The 17,034-nt window shown below is 36.7% G+C and overlaps 2 protein-coding genes across 5 annotated transcripts in view; both read right to left on the bottom strand.

Annotated features, from left to right (window-relative positions):
• Positions 1 to 17,034, bottom strand: part of LINGO2 (leucine rich repeat and Ig domain containing 2) — a 1,267,465-nt gene that overhangs the window by 493,543 nt on the left and 756,888 nt on the right. The gene's annotated exons all lie outside the window — the stretch shown is intronic.
• On the bottom strand, positions 3,521 to 4,169 carry LOC112809658 (ubiquitin-conjugating enzyme E2 N-like). The gene has a single exon (XM_025853016.1). It carries the CDS (start codon positions 4,132 to 4,134, stop codon positions 3,676 to 3,678), a length of 459 nt encoding a protein of 152 aa, XP_025708801.1. The 5' UTR covers positions 4,135 to 4,169; the 3' UTR covers positions 3,521 to 3,675.

Genomic DNA, 17,034 nt, shown 5'->3' with positions numbered 1-17,034 from the left:
TCTATTCTAAGGCAACTAAATTTGCAACATAACCGGTAATAATAAGAGAACAAAATTGTATACATATATAAATTTTATATATAAATATAAAATTCTTTTAAAATTGTTTGAAGTATGGGTAGAAAAAGTGGATCATAAAAAGCAATAAATAAGTTGGCTATCAATATACAAGTTGGCAAATCATAATTTAAAAAAATTATAAAATAAACACATTATGGAAAAATGAGAATATAAGGGGAAAAAATTAAATTAACACCAAGTGACAGATTTGCAGGTTTGGCAATGGTATAATAAGTCAAAAGTTAAGAAAGTCTTGCCTCAATTAGAGGAGTAGATCACTCAGTCTTTCTATGCAATTTCTTATAGTTCTCATATCTCCATATTTGTAAACTCACAAAGAAAATTTTGCTGCCCAAATAAAATGACATTTTCCAAATATCCAAACATAATGATGTGTAGACATAAATCAGAGTGGTTAAATACTCTAGAAGTAATCTTTTATTTTTTAAAACTGTCAGACTTCTTATGTAAACCTATCCACTAATGAAGCCTCTTTTTAATTACAAAGTCAATTTTAGGAAACATCAGGTGACATTTTCTTGATATTTAGCAACACCATTTTACAGATAAAATAGGAACATTCCTTCATGATTACACAATTTTCAATTTAAATTTGTTGACTCACTATAAATCCTTGCTTCGTCTGTTGTACTACATTTTCCTATATATTGGTTCCTGATTAATTAGCACATGTATGTCACTGTTTGAGAGAGAGACAGAATGAGGCAGAGCAAAGGGATTATTTACATTTAGTGCTATGGCTGGGGTGAGGTGGGGATTTCTACCAGGCTGCTGGTCACAGGACTGGACCACAGTGTCATTGTTCTTACAAAGGAAATGTGAACCACATTCAAAGAGAATAGGTGTAAACTCTATAAAGTTCAGGAAACTTTACTCTTGCCCCTTTCCTCCTTTTCTTTGTGTCAAATCCATAGGTTTGCACAAAGTAAAATAGCCCTATATTGTGATGTATATGGTTAACCCATTTGGAATATCTTCTGTATTCATCATTATTTTATGGCTATATTGAGAGAAAGCAGAGTTTCTCATCTGGTATTCAATCCATTTGTGACTTAAGAATTTGAAATATGAATGCTAGCAAAAGACTAAAAACTAAGCATATTTCAAGGATTCTGGAATTGAAGATGATATAGTTGTTGATGGTATACATCATTATATTACAATTTAAGATTTCTCATGGCAAATATCAAATATCTTTTCTTCTGCCCAATTTTTCAGACCACTATGGAGAAAATGTTATTATGGTTATAGAAAAGTGCAGAATTTAGAGAAAATTTGGAGATGATGTAGAGATCTATAAAATCTTTGTAAAAATTTCCCTTTCTGAGGAGAGTTGTAATACAATATACCCTGCTATATTAAGAAAATATACCTAAGATTCTGCATGTCAGAACAGACTCCATGCTTTCTAAGTTCTCCTGAGACACTGGAAAAGAAATAGATTACCCAAGTTAGTCATCAACAGCCTAATGAATGAATGAATGAATCCATGAAACCGAATCACCAGTGAATGCCCTTTCTGGCTTTTCAGTTATGTTTAAAGAATTATATATTCATCTCTGATAATTAAATCAATTAGCAATGCTTCCTGTCACTAAATTAGCTGACACTCTATTTTTAATATATTTTTAAAGATTTTATTTATTTATTTGACAGAGAGAGAGCACAAGCAGGGGCTGACACTCTTTTTAAAATAAAATGTCCAGGATGGGTAGTGGCATTGTTTAAAATTACTCAAGATAATTCTGAGGGACTAAATCTTATAATAATTATATATATTTATAAAACAGTCACATGTGAAAAAAGCTGACAGGCAATACTTAATTTTTTTCTACTCTATGTTTTTTTTTTTTTTTTACAAACACAGGATATCTGTTTTAGAGGACTAATATTAACTGAACCAAAATTTAAGTTATAAAAAGGGGCAAAGAGATGTAGAATATTTAGTATTTGCTCCTTTTCAGGATTTAATTCACAGAATTCACGGCTTTTTTTTCTTTCCTCCTGTCTTCCAAGCATTAATTTCAGAAGCAGGTGCATCTTATTACACTGTATTTTAACTAACTGGGCTTTAAATAAAAACAAAAAAAAAAACCCACAAAAACAAAAACAGGTGCATTGACTGTCCTATTTTCCACGTTAGGTTTCAATGGAAACATCATGAGATATCCTGGCCAGAGGGGGGCTCTCTTTCCCAGATCTCTGGCAGTAGTGTTGAAGCTGATTACGAGGACCCAGGTCACTAATTTACATTGATTGCTTTCCTCTTCCACATTGTCTGCCCTGCTGACTTAATAAGGAAATTAAGCTGCTTGGTAGTATCACTTCCATATAAGCCATGGCAGATTGCAAAAAGGGTGATGATACCTATCAGTTCTTCTCAACAAGAACAGATCTTGTCTCACCTTTGAAACTAGGCTGGTTATCACTTTGTCTAAAGAAGATGAAGGAAATAAAATTGTATAAATCCCAGCCCTAGATTGTATAAAAATTTTATAAATCCCAACCCTAGGATTCAAGAGCCCTTTCTTTGTGCACTAGGTGAATAAACCTGGCTAGTTGGCTAGAGCAGAGAACAGGTGTAAGAGAACGAAGGCCCCTCAGCCAACAGCCAGCCAATTGCCAGACATGAGAATGATACCATCTGGGGCCAGTCAGCTCCCATTTAACACACCAACTGACTGCACATATCCAATCAAGCCTACCAAGACCAGCAGAGCCCAGCCAAAAGAACTGTCCAGAAAAAATTATGAACTAAATTAATGGTAGCTGCTTTTAAGCCATAATATTTTTGGGGTAGGATTTCAGAGAGCAATTAATAACTGACATGTAACCCCATGTCATTTTAGCACATCCACATAACAGCAAATTAGTTGCTACATTTTTGTACTATATATTTTTTTTTTTAGAATAACAAAAAATATTTTACTAAAACATAAGATTTACAGAAGTTTCCAGACAAGCCATACAAAATGGTCACAAGCTTTTTCTTGAAGGAAGGATTCTACACTTGACAGCAAGTCACAATGGTATTAGTGAGGGCTGTGATGTTTGTTTAATGTTCCCATTTTGGTTCAAACAATCAAGCTTGTCCATCTACAGCGTCTAAATAAAGTTAGACTTGGCTAGAGAGCATATTCTAAAGAACTGGTTAGCTGCTTTTAACCAATGCAATTAGATCACCATAAAAGGGGGGAAAGGAGCCCAAAAAATTAAAATAAAACTACCTCTCCCCCTCAAAAAAAGTAATAAAGAAAAACACCCACACCCCTGCAGCTAACCCTGACAACTACCTTCATTCACAGTGCTTTATACTCAAACCATGATGGGGAAATGAATAAAAGCAGAGAAGGGCCACTGCTTTTAAACGTTTCACAACAATCCGGATGGTACTTCTAGCCTCTGCTCATGCTTTACAACAGTGAATCAGGACAAGACATAGGTTTGCTAATGTGCATTTAATCACCAAAGGACTGAAGATGTCTGGGCTTTTATTCTGTAATGTTTCTAAGACTGTGTCCATTAAATGCAAACAAAAAAGGAAGAAGTCTTGGCAGAACAGGAGAACAGGAGAACTTGATGATCAGATCGATTTTAAATATTATTCATGGCATATAGCCTAGTCCATGCTCTAGCTGTTTCTATGGCTTGGGTTTCGTTGGTCTTCCACTGCTCCGCTACATCATTTGCTAATGGATCATCTGGATTGGGAGCACTTAACAAAGCCTGGATCGATAGCAGAACTGTGTGGATCTGCAGTGCTGGGGACCACTTATCTTTCAAAATATCTAAACATATTCTTCCCAACTTGTCTACATTAGGATGATAAATTTTGGTCATGAAACGTACTTTAGGGGCTGCCATCGGGTATTCTTCTGGTAGGAATAGTTCAAGCTTAAAAGTCCCTCCCTCAAAGGGGGAATCCTGGGGGCCAGCAATGACCACATGAAAATAACGGGCGTTGCTCTCATCTGGTTCTGCTTTAATGCCAGGAACTGGTTCTGCCAGCAAACGCTGGGTTTCCTTGATAATCCTGCGGGGCAGCCCGGCCATCTTGTCAGATCCCGAGTTCGGCCTCTGGTCTCGACTCCGGCCTGTACTATATTTTCACCTGGCATATTACAACCAAGCTAGATGCCTCTTTTACACTCTCTGTAAAACCAGGCACTATATTTACTTACCCTCACATCAGTGAGTTCCACACATAACCACTGGGATTGTGCAAGAGTGCAGTAGTTAAGTGGTCAGGTCCTAGCATCACACAGACCTTCTTTGGAATCCTTCCCATTACATATTGGGTCTATGATCTTAGATAAATGAGTAAATTTTTCCTTTTTTTCCTTTAAAAATGAGGATAATAATACCTACCTTATAAAGCTGCAGTGAGGAGGAACTAACATACCATATTTAATGTTTTATGTGTAGTAGTATTCCATGGACTTTTAGTTTTAATTTTTATAGCACATTGCAGTGGCCCTAATGTTTTTGATTAATATATAATTAATGTATTATTTCATCTCCTTTAACTCCCACAGTTTCCTTTCTTTAAATGCCTTTATATATATTGTGTCTTCATAATGAAAAGAAAAACGTCATATAGAGCTTACTATATGAAATAAATGATCACATAGACTCTCCAAAATGTGCAGTGCTGTGGGTCTTTTTCCTTTTATCATGACCTGGAACATCCCCATCATGTGATCACATTGATATGGGTGATATCCAACATTATAGCCTTTTTATTTATTTTTCATTTTTTTTGGAATGGGGGTATTCATTTTTCTAATCAGAAGCAAATCAGAAGGAAAATTGTGTTTAATGATTCAGAATAATAAAATCAGGGATCTTACCTACTAAGATATATTCTTCAAGGAATAATGTCTTCATACTCAGTGCACCAGCTACCTATAACCTGTGATAATCAAATACATTTTCACAACATGAGGGCTATCCAAAGAAGTCAAAAAGGGAAATCCTTCAAAGAGCAATTTCTTTAGATTCTGACTATGGTTTTTTTGGTTGTTGTTGTTGTTAAGTGTAGATAAATTGCTTTCTTTTTGAAATGCCTATTTAGCCTGTTTCTTTTCAAGATCCACCTTAGCCGCATTTTTATTTCAAGATTAAATTCATCTATAACTATAATTTGCTTTGCTTCAGAGGAGATAGTCATTTGTTTTGAAGTTGAGCACATTTAAGATACTTTGAACTGCATCTCTGAAATCCAACTACTCAAAATGAAATTTTTCTTTTTGCCATTAAGGAAAGTCAAATGGAAGATTAATAGACACACACACACTATAATACAATAATAATAGTTTATCATATCAATAAACATTTTTGAAAAACATTTCCCCTGAAATAAAAGTGCCTACATTTATATGGCTATAAAAATGAGATACACAGTGCTTCCTAAAACATGTGATACATGTGCATATTCATTTGCATAAAATAGTGGAAGGGTAGCTAGCTAGCTAGCTAGTTAGAAAATATACCTAAAAAGTTGGCATCAGTTCAGGAATTCAAAGTACCTGCTCCCAATTTTTTAAATTGAACTTTAGAAGGAGACCAAAATTGTTCATTAAATTCAGATGGCTAATTACAGTGGTGTATGAGGTGTACTAAAACTCAAGTAGATGATAGCTTTGAAATCTGGAAATAATGTCTATTTACTCTATATTTCTGGAGGATAAGTAACTGCCTAGTTTACTGAAAAATACTGTCATCTGAAATATACATGGGACTTCTAATACCAAGACTGATCTCATATATCTGAAAAATAAGTAACATTGCTGTGGCTTTTTAAATAAAACTGTAAGTTCAGTGAATCAAAAGTTATATTTACAACCATATCAATTTAGAAGGTGGAAAAGATGGGAAATATTTTCCATGGAATAGCACAATTCTACCACCATTGCTACAGAAACAACTCAAAAGAATGTTTTATTTTGTTTTGTTGTTTGTTACTTGGAAAGCAGTGAATAGAGGTTTTTTTAATACACAGTGTGTTGTGGTAATTTTTATGTCCTTTGCCATATTTGTAAAAGACGAGGATGGAGAAGCTGCTCCTGAGAAGCACAGGGCTTAAATGGAGGCTTAAGTTCCATCCAAAAGGATGAGCCTCAACAGATATAAACTGAGGGTGTTTGAATGAAAGGAAATGACACCAAACACCTTTTCCTTGATTTTATGCCTAGATCGTTTCCATTTTTATTAGCAACAAGAGCATAGCCCATCACTTACCTACCAAACTCCTCTTTAACAATCATGATCCAGCTCAGATGTTACTTCTTTCTTCCCTTCTTTCCTCTATGATCTAATAGCATGAAGTTCAGATTTTTATTGGAACTCATATTTATTTGACTATAATTTTCTTTTTTAAAGGTATCTCTTTATCTCTCTCCCTCCTTCCCTATCTTGCTCTTGCTCTCACCCTAGCTTTCTCTGCAATATTAGTATCCCTCCAGAGGACAAGATTACATTTTCATCTCATTGATTCATCCATTTATCCAACAAATACTTGTTGAGCACTTATTATAAGCCGGGTACTTTACCAGTAACTGACTGATGACACAAAAATTTTTAAAAAGCAGTTTCCACTATCAAGAGACATTGTATCTAATTGGGAAAACTGACTAGTATATATATGATCACTGTATTACCTCATATATACTATGAAGAGTAAAGCACCATGAGATCATAGAGGGAGAACCCTTAGTGGAATTAGAGGGTTCAAGAAAGTTTCTTGTAAGCAAGGACATTTAATGTGAGATTTGTAGAATGAATGGCAGGGGAAAACGTACCCGTAAGGGCTTAGTAATGAGATAGAACATGACCAGGAAGTAGGAAAGAGATTCCCCATCACTGAAGTGCAGAGCGAATGCCTATTGTTCTAACATGAAGTGTGTTGTGTAGCAGGGCCTCAATAAATGTTGAATAAAGACTGAGTAAAGCTTTGCAAACAGTGCCACGTGGTTGACTGGTCTACAACATGGAGCATTATTTGAGGACAAAGGACGTCAGCAAGGGAGTTCAGGGTCTGCTTCTTGCCATCATTCAGCCCACAATACTAACCAGCAAAGGCTTTCGGTGATATGTCAAAGTATGCTCTGTCTTGTGGGGAGGAGGGTCAAGAATGGCCTTGTCTGTCAGGGGTCTTTTGAGTTGTCACATACTGTGATACGTAAACAAAGACTGGCACTTAGCACACAGAGGTGTTTCAGAAAACCTGCACTCTGGTTTTTCATCTCTCAGAGGTTTTGGATTTCAAAGGAATCTTCTTTTCCTTTCCTGTTTATTTCTTTCATTTAAAAACTCCACATGCATCCTCCCTGTATGCCAGACACTGTACTACATACTTAAAGGGATACAAAGATGTTAAAACACTAAAAGATGTAGTTGAGAGGAGAAGCCAAACTCATTAAAAGTTCCCTTCTTCTCAGGGCTCTGCTATAAGTAAATTGTGGTAAATTTGAGGGGCTTCTTGCAACTAGGTTTCTTGCAACGTAGCCCACCTGCTATTACATATGTTTCTTCTCCTGTCGGCCTATGTGAATGACTAAGATCCCTTCACCACAGCTATCATTACTTATGGAGCATCCTTTAGGTACTTTGCACTTGATGTATATTCTCTCCTTAATCTTCACCATAACCCTATGTGGTAAGAACCTTCATTTTAGATACGAGGAAGTTGAAGCTGTTTATTTATAAAGGTTAAGTCATTTGCTTAAATCCATACAACTAATAAGTGATAGAGATAGATTTTGCAAAGGTTTGTCCCTCATTCTTAAATCTTGGGTTTTGAATTTCTATTCTAAAATTGCCTTCTTGCCAAACATATGATGATCCTATTCCACAGATTTTTAAGCAAATGTAAAATCAATCCAAGATAAGTATCATGATAATACATTCCTTAGACCTTATTCTTCATTTCCCCAAACAATATCACATCTGTGTTTCTTTTGCACTGACTCTGTGTGTGTAATACAGTTTGGTACACCCAGGACAGGAGCAGCACGAAACATATACCATCATTTCCCCAGGATTTTTAACATGGCAAAATATTCCTTAATCATAAAAAAGTAACAGGTTGAAACCAGTTATAGTCATGCATCACTTCCTAATTTAAAATGATGCCTCTCCTAATAATGTAATTTCACAGAACACTAAACAAAACAGCCATCTACTTGGTTTTTATATTTCATCTCAGGATCAGGAACAAGGAAACAAATATTTTCTGATATTTGAGAGGATTCTTTGGGCAATCTTTGAGAAAAGTGTTTAAGAAAATCACAATGTGAATAATAAGCAAGGGTGGAATGGGAATCTTGTCTGCCTCAACCCTCTGGTTGATAAAGCAGAACAACTGCTTGCTTCTCCATAAAGGAAGGAAACTATGAGGTTTAGATTGTTTTCATTTTCCAAAAGTAGGCTACTTTCATGTCTAATCAATTCTCTGGTTCATCAGAATGGGTAATTGCTGAGAAAGTCATCTGATCAAAACAAGTGGACCTTATCAACTACCTGGCAATGCAGTGGGGTTTTCAGTCATCAACCTCAATTGGCTCAAAAATGGGTGATTTATTCAGCGTTAGTCAGAGATGTGAGGCTGTGATAAAGCTTGACTCTGCTTTTCAACAGGGCCATGGTGGACTCAAATGTAGTTGGCATTGGTTATAGCAGAGGGAACACAAGCCTTAGAATCAGACATGGATTTGAAACCACCTCTATTATTTATGAATAGCTTTTGACCACTTGAATTTTTCAAGGATGTGTTCCCTCAACTATATAATAATGCAATTAATATCTACTGCATATAGGGAGAATGAAAGTGATATGAAGTATTTAACTATTGGTACATCCCAGTTCCGTTATTCTGTGATCAAAAGGCAGTCCTAATACAAGCAGGTGGCCGGAGAAAACAAGATTCTTTATCTTGCCTTAACTATCTGTCTAACTCGTTAAATAACTTTGGTTGAAAGAAAGCACATTGTTTACTTACATACTTTTTTGACAATTGTATCATAGTAGTGGAAAATGGAAACGGTACTATTCTAATAAATCATCTTAACAGCTCAGTAAGTTTTTAATGTTGGCTTAGCACTTTTATTTGTTCAAAGAAAAATGAGATATAAATAGAGTTCTCTGCTATTATCCTGCCTCTGCAAGCTGCAGAACACACTGAGAAGGCACTGTGCATTAAGAATACATTGCATAGCCTAACTTGTTTCTTCACCAAACCTTACAGGAGATTTAAATGTTGGGCCAAAAATGTGATAAAATGATAATAAAGCCCTCCCTTCTTTCCACTATGGACTAAGGATAGTTTGTTAGTTCCAAAGATATATTCCCCTGGCTTAAACGTCAGATTAAAAAGTTGCATCAAGAAATATCATTCTCTCTTTAGTGGACGAGGTCCACCTTTCCTTAACCATTCTTTAATATGTTGTGGCATACTAATAATATGGAACTCTGCATAACCGATAACATTATATGGGGCTGTTCAATAGGCCAACATCTCCCACTTTTTTCAATTGAGAACCCTGAAATGCTAGAAATTTGCAATAACCTAAGGGATCCTTTAACTTTAGAGTAGAAATTGATGGTAAAAACAGTCAAGTTTTTACACAAAACTAGTTAATTACTATCCCCACCACTACTAAAGTATTTCTGCTTCTTCATTTCTGTTTGCTGGTTTCTCAACCTTACCAAAAATGCTGCCCATGGTGTTCAGCTGGACCTACATTTATATATTTAAGTTGAGAAGTAGAGAAAAGAGGGAGAGAAGCAAGAAATTGAAGACAGTCTAGATAGGGTGTAATGAGATTTGCAGTTATTCGGCAAACATGTATTAAATCACTGCCTTGGAAATCCCCTGAAGCACTTACAAGGATGAGCTAGACATATCTGCACATTGCTCCCACTGAGTTAGATGTACATGTCTGATTCCCCCAAAACACCAGGAAGGACTCTGAGTAAGTAATCCTCAAGATGACAGAGAAGGGAAAGTGCTCTTCTACAATGTGTGTGCTGTGTGTGTAATTTTAGGCAGTTTGTTGCAACTATTAAAGGTTCATATACATATGCTTCATTCCGATGCTAATTGATTGATCGATCAAGAACAGTTGCCTGGAGCACAGTGTAGAAAAAGACCCCGAGGTTGCTGGCAGATTTGACAGAAGAGGGCCCCGGTTACAGTGTTGAGCCTGTGAATGAAGTGGGTGAAAGGCACCAACTGTGTTTCAATTTATCGTCCCAGGACCCACCGGATAAAATCCAAACTTACTAGTACAGCATACAAAAGATGCGTATTCCATATTGCATCCCATGTTCTGGCACAGTACAAAGGAGAAGTTACTTACAGATTACTTGATGTGCCATACTGTTTCACATCTCAGAGCCTTTACTCACACAACTCCCTTTTTCTGGGATAATTTATTTCTCAGCCCAACATCATTCTCCCAGAGAAAGTCTTATCTTTCAAGTTTGAACTCAAAGATTTCTGATATCACTAAATCCTAAGTAGATTTGACTTATTTTGTTTCCCCATAATATTCTATAGAGGACTTTAGCATACTATTATATAATAAATGGCTTTGTTTGCATTCACTGTCACATTAGTGATCTATTTCTGGGCAACAAATCTGACCCAAAACTTAACAGCTTAAAATAACAAATGTTCATTTTGTCATGGTGTCTTTATCAGAAACCAAAGACTGGATCAGTTGATGGTTCTGGCTCCATGTCTTTTAAGTTTGTGGTCAAGGTGTCAACCAGGGCTGCAGTCATTTCAAGACTTGATGCAAGTTGAAAGATCCACTCCCAAGCTCACTCACATGGTTGTAAGACTTGTTTCTTTTATGCCTTCAACTGAGGACTTCAGGTCTTCACTATAGCAGTAGGCCTCTCCACTGGGATTCTCACAACATGGCAACTTGCTTACCCCAGTACAAGTGATTCAAGAAAAAGAAAGAAACCCCAAGGCAGAAGCCACAGTCCTTTGAATAATCTATTCTCAGAAGTAAAATCCCATTACATGTCACATTCTCTTCATTAGAAGCAAGTCAATAAATTTAGCCCACACTTAAGGGAAAGAGATTACACAAGGGCATGAATACTGAGTCACGAATCACTGCCGGTCATCTAAGAGTCAGCCTACTACCTACAGTATCTTCCCTAACTGGGCTGAAACTAAAATTAATTTCTCTGTGTTTCACTATCATCTGCCTTGTGTATGGCATAGTAAATACCAAAGGAAGGAAGAAGAGAGGGTGGGAGAAAGAGACAGTGAAAGCCATCAGTCAAATTGTGAATTCAATCCCTTAATTGAAAATGGCCAATTTATAAAACTATTGTTTAGAAGAAATAAACCCTGTTTTAATATCTTAGCCAAAATTCAAATTCATGAAATTTCTAGTAATGTGGATCTTGATTACAACACTTAACAGAAAAAGAATTTGTAGCTTAACAACTTTTACAGAGATCTGGAAAAGAATCTCTGAAGTTAGAAATAAAAAGACCAATTATGTTCATTCTCCCAGTTCATGGAGGCTCCTTACAGTATATTTTGTGACTCTTCCAAAAGGCTCTGTGGCTGAAACACTGACATTTATGGATGCAGTTTTAGGTAATAAACAGAAGTTCAATTAACTTAAATGGGCTATCTGAAATGTTTCATCCAAAGTGAATTCTAATTTAGGCTGATTTCTCCTCAAATGCAAGATAGGAAAGCGTCCAGTCTCTTGCTTCAAAGTACTTGATGTGACTTTTGTTCCCCTTTGAAGTATAGCTTTTACTCACACATTCCCTCTCTCTCTTCCTAAACATGCAGATGATGGGAAAACACACGTGATTAAAATCTGGTCCCTACTCTCAGAATTCAGTGTACACACACCCATCTAACCATCTAAACAAATAACCATAATATAATGTGAATATACTATAATATGAAATAACCATAATATAATGTGAAATAGTGTCATACGAAGTACTGTAGGGTCATAGAAAAAGGGTCATTATCCTTGCCTGGGAGAAGTTGGAAGGTCACACACACAAGATATGATATAGACCTCTCATAATGGGAAAGAAAGTATACAGTGGTGGTTTGCCATCTTCTTTAAAAGGAAGAACTAATAGGAGGGAGATAATTTAGTTTTGGGTCAAATTTCCTGAAACATCTACTGAATGTTACTAAAAGCCCACCTTGATATTAAAAGACATTATTTGAGCCAAAGTTGTATTGGGTTCCAATAAATTATTCTGTCCTAATCAACATCAATTTACTTAGTAAAATAAAAAATATTTACATTCCATAAAAAATAGGAGCATTTCAATTGCAGTTTCAAGAAAAAGAAAAGAAAATGATGATGAAAGAATCACAAAGCAAAACTTTCCTTGTCACTGCTCAGAGAAGCAACCATAATAGTTTCCAGTTCAGTTTAATTGTGATTGATTTTGTAGCAATCTAAATGTACAAACAATAAATTTATTCACATGAGTTAATTTGATTGTAGCTTTAGAACTAATAAAGGACAGTTTGAATGCTTGCAGACCTGAATTCTGTCTCCATTTTCTTTGCATTTATGGTCACATTAATCATGAGAGTAGAATAGGAAAATGTTCTAAGATACACTTTAACTATATTAATTGCACTTCTAAAATAAAGGATTCTCATGTTTATATTTAATTCTGATTAATTTCTATAATAGAACATTGCAGATAAAAGATCTTAACTTCAGCTTAACTATATTTTCAACTTATCAGCCAAATATACAGAAGATTAATCACAATTCCATTCACAGAAAACAAATGTATGAAGTCTTGTTTGAATTTCTAGAGAGTTGGAACAGGTGGGAAGTTACTCAGTAAGAATATGCATTTTTTATTCCAATCTTGGTTCTCTTGAAAAAAGTCTGGGGGCAGGAAGAACTAGACAACAATTTAGCTTTCTTAGACATAACTTTTTAGCATCAAAATAGTTATCATTTCTCTGAAATAGCAGTGAATTACAAAGAGGTGGAATAGGTAAAATGGTTTGGTGAAAGGGCATCACTGAATAAAATTAAGCATTGGGATTTAGCAAGTATATGATATGTGACCTTAAAGACTTTCTAAATTAAAAAAAAAGACCCAAGCTAGTCATCTTTGTCCTCCCCTCTCACTTACCATATTCCATATCTATATAAATGGGAAGATCTAGGCCAATGGATACAGAGACTAGTCCCTACAGCTCTTTTTTTTATTTATTCCACAGACATCATTTGCAAATTTATGTGTCAGATACTGTGCTGAGTCAGATTGTCCTCTCTACTTAAGGTCTTATGACCCAGCAAGAGGAGACAGAACTCATTAAGCATAAGATTGTGCTGGGGAAAAGGAAGGTACAGATTTGAGATCTATTTCTAAAAGTGAATGGAGTTATCTTTGATTGGAGACTTGAGAAATGCTATTTTTTCCTTCCTGCATTTGGCTTCTATCAAGCTGGAGGTCTTCTGTTTCAACATTCTCCATAAATGCCTTACTTTCTTCTGCTCTCTGGTCCAAAATTTTCAACATATTGGCTTCAAATGGGAAGGTTAAAACAAACTGATACAAATGTTTCTCTTTACTTTCTCTGATTCATCATTTGAACCCACCTTTATTTTATTCTCTACTTTCATTCATAGCCTGGATATTCTTTTTCTCTATTCTTTTTAAAATGCTTATTGGCCTTTTTTCTTTGTAAATGTTCAAATATTTACACAAAAGAAAAAAGGAGGAAAAAGCATTGGTATAACATACAAAGAATATATTTTATCATTCTATGGATGGTTTAGATCATTCCATACTCTCTCTTGAACCAATATAACCTCTACATTTTTCTTTTCTCACACTTTCATTCACTTTTTAAATGTATTCCCCTTTATCAAAGCTGACAATTTTTCTTTGGCAAATTTGACTTTTGGGGAAAGGAGTATATCACATGTAGAATTTTTTTTTTTTACAGTAAAAAACACAGGGTGTGCATTTGATTCATAAATATTAAAACAAAATCACTAAAGAGAAGAGTTAGGCATTTGAGACCAAATTCTATAGGATATAAACACTAACTGTTAAATGAATTAAAGGGAAAACTTTTAAATTTTATTGTAAAGTAACTCAATTCTTGTTTATCGTAAGTCGTCTTAGCTATGTTTCATAATTTGATGATCTGGAAGTTTTAGGACTGTGTAACCTAAGAATTACTTCTATCACATCTATGACAAGGATATCATTATGAGTAAGAAATAGGGTTATTGTCTTTTGCTGCCAGGAAAACTTCTAAATTAGGAAAAGCTGCAATGCCTCATCTTCCAAGTCTATGGAAATGTTAAATGAGACAATGGATAAAACAGATGTTGCCCACATAACTTCTCATGAGCTCAATTATGAAGGTTGATGCCCATCATTCCTTCTCACTTCAAGATTTCTGTAAAGGACTAATGAACTTAATGAAGAATGAGAATGTAGTGGAAGATGAACAATGTAGACTGGTTGCTGGAATGTAGGGTTATGTATCTGTTTCTTAATCTTCATTCCTGATTTATAGGGTTATAATGAGAATATGCCTTCTACTTTTGTACATGAATCAGTTCTCTCCTTGGAGAATGGAGAATCAGACTAAGGAGGAAAGTGATATAACAAAAGGCCAAGTAATATTGCAGTTATTATGTGTAATGGGGTCAATAGAGAGTAAAGAAAATCAATAAAAGATAACAGAATGAACAAAACTTGGAAAAATCTTAGATAAATCAATAGAAACAGTGGCCTAGGAGCATGTGAGGTTTCAGAGGAGTAAATACTTACTGATTGATTGACAGGTTGGTTAACATTCTGGCCACTTATTTCATTCTTAGAGCTTCTATTTGTATCTGCCAGCAGTGATCCACAGCAGAGAGTAGTTACTAAAATTCTCAACTTGGAGTTTTATTAATGCTTAGTCCCTCTTTCTGTTCTTAACATAATCAATAGCTCACTTTACAGTATCTCAGAAGCTTTTGAACAAATTGTCCACAGTAACAACTTGCAATTGCAAGAATTTCATTTTTTTTTAATTTGATAAAGTCAAGACTTAAATTCATTCTTTATAGAACAGTAAACACTTTTGAGACCCTAAGAATATGAAAACTTAATGGAGATTAGTTTCTGCCAAGACCTTTGTAACCTCCTCATTTTGATTATTGGTATTGGAACTAAACATATGTCATAACACCTGGAAATAGTGACTGGCTCAGTCAGGTCTCTGGCAGGAAACACACAGGATAATCTAGCTGGGGGGAGAAAAATAAAGAAGAATATTTATAAAGGTGTGACAAGGTGGGAGGAACAAACAGGTCTACCAAAAGCAGGAAGTCCTTACCACATGAGGCCGGAAGAAGAAACATTAAGGAATGGTTATTGGGACCTTGAAAGCATATTTCTATGGAGAGGGCCACCTGATAGGAACAGTAGCCTATAGTAAAGGAATGAAGCCACCCTGTGAAGACCTGGCAGAGAGTGAACTGGGGATTAAATATCCCAACCTCATTCTTCTTCCTACATCTCATCTCTTGATCATGCCTCCATTGTCTAAACTCAGCCAAAGAGCAAGGAAGCCACACATGTCAGCCTTAGGGAGTATAGAAAGGTAGGGGAGGAAGAAAAGGGGTTCTGAAGAACAGACATAACATATTTGGCTCGGTATCTGTCAATGCAGCATAGTATATTCTGCCAGGCAATTCTTTCATTTTTCCTCACATAGTTTTTAACAGCTTAAATTTTCATTGTTAACACTGTAGAGCTAGCTACCTCTTCCTCTTCCAGATATATTTAAAAAAATGAAAAAAAATTCTTTCTATAGAAGAATTGCAAGATAAGTGATTTAGGAGTATGGGCAAAATGACAAAGTTGGAACATTGGCTTCAGTTCCAGCAATCTAGTTTTCTCCTTTCCTTGTTCCACCAAAGGCCCCGGGGCCTTCATGATGATCCCCCTTTCTAATCCTATGGACCTCTCTCGCTGTTGAAAAGTGACATCATCTAGCTAGTCTTTTTCTCTCCCATTGTAGCTAAACATCAAATAGTGATAATAATTTGAGCTTATAAATCTTCACTATTAGGGGGCGGAGCAAGTTGGCGGAGGAGTAGGAGACCTGGATTTCGTCTGCTCTCAGGAATTCAGCTGAATAGGGATCAAACCATTCTGAACACCTGCGAACTCAACAGGAGATCGAAGATAAGAAGAGTGACAACACTCTGAACAGAAAAGCGACCACTTTCTGGAAGGTAGGACGTGCGGAGAAGTGAATCCGAGGCGATATTTGGGAGGATAGACGGCGGGGGAGGGGGACTCCGTCAGCCGCTTCTGGCAAGTCATAGAGCCGCGGAGCACAACATCGGAACTTTTAGAAGCCGGTTCCGCTGAGGGACGTCACTCCAGTGGCTAAACTGGGGGTGGAAGCCTCGCGGGACACTGTGGTCTCAGGACCCTCGGGGTCACAGAAAGACCAGGGGTGCCTGAGTGCGGCAGAGCTCCCAGGTATCAGAGCGGGGAAGCCGGCTGCAGAGACGGAGCCGAGGCGCGGGCTCTCAGCTCGGGGTTGCCATAAACTGTGATCCGCGGCCCAGTCGGGCCACTGCTCCTCCAGCAGAAATCCAACAAAAGGCAGAGCTGGGGAGACTCCCCTTCCTCCCCAGGGAGGAGCAGCACGGAGCGCACCGCAGGGATCTGCTGGGTTTGGAGACTCCACACGGGGTCGGGTGCCAGACATAGAAACGCTCGGTCACAGGCCGGGTGAGCACAGAGTGCGGCGGGAGACGGGAGTGACTGCTTTTCTCTGGGGCTGCACTGAGGAGCGGGGCCCCGAGTTCTCAGCTCCTCCGGGCGGAGATTGGGAGGCCACCATTTTCACCCTGGTCCTCCAAAGCTGTACCGAGAGCTTGCAGGGAACAAAAGCTCCTG

This window comes from Callorhinus ursinus, unplaced genomic scaffold (assembly GCF_003265705.2).
Source record: "Callorhinus ursinus isolate GAN/ISIS: 27379988/994484 unplaced genomic scaffold, GSC_fseal_2.0 scaffold42, whole genome shotgun sequence".
Lineage (NCBI taxonomy): Eukaryota > Metazoa > Chordata > Mammalia > Carnivora > Otariidae > Callorhinus > Callorhinus ursinus.
Note: the sequence above shows the minus strand (reverse complement) of the source record. Positions and strands in the feature narration are given on the sequence as shown.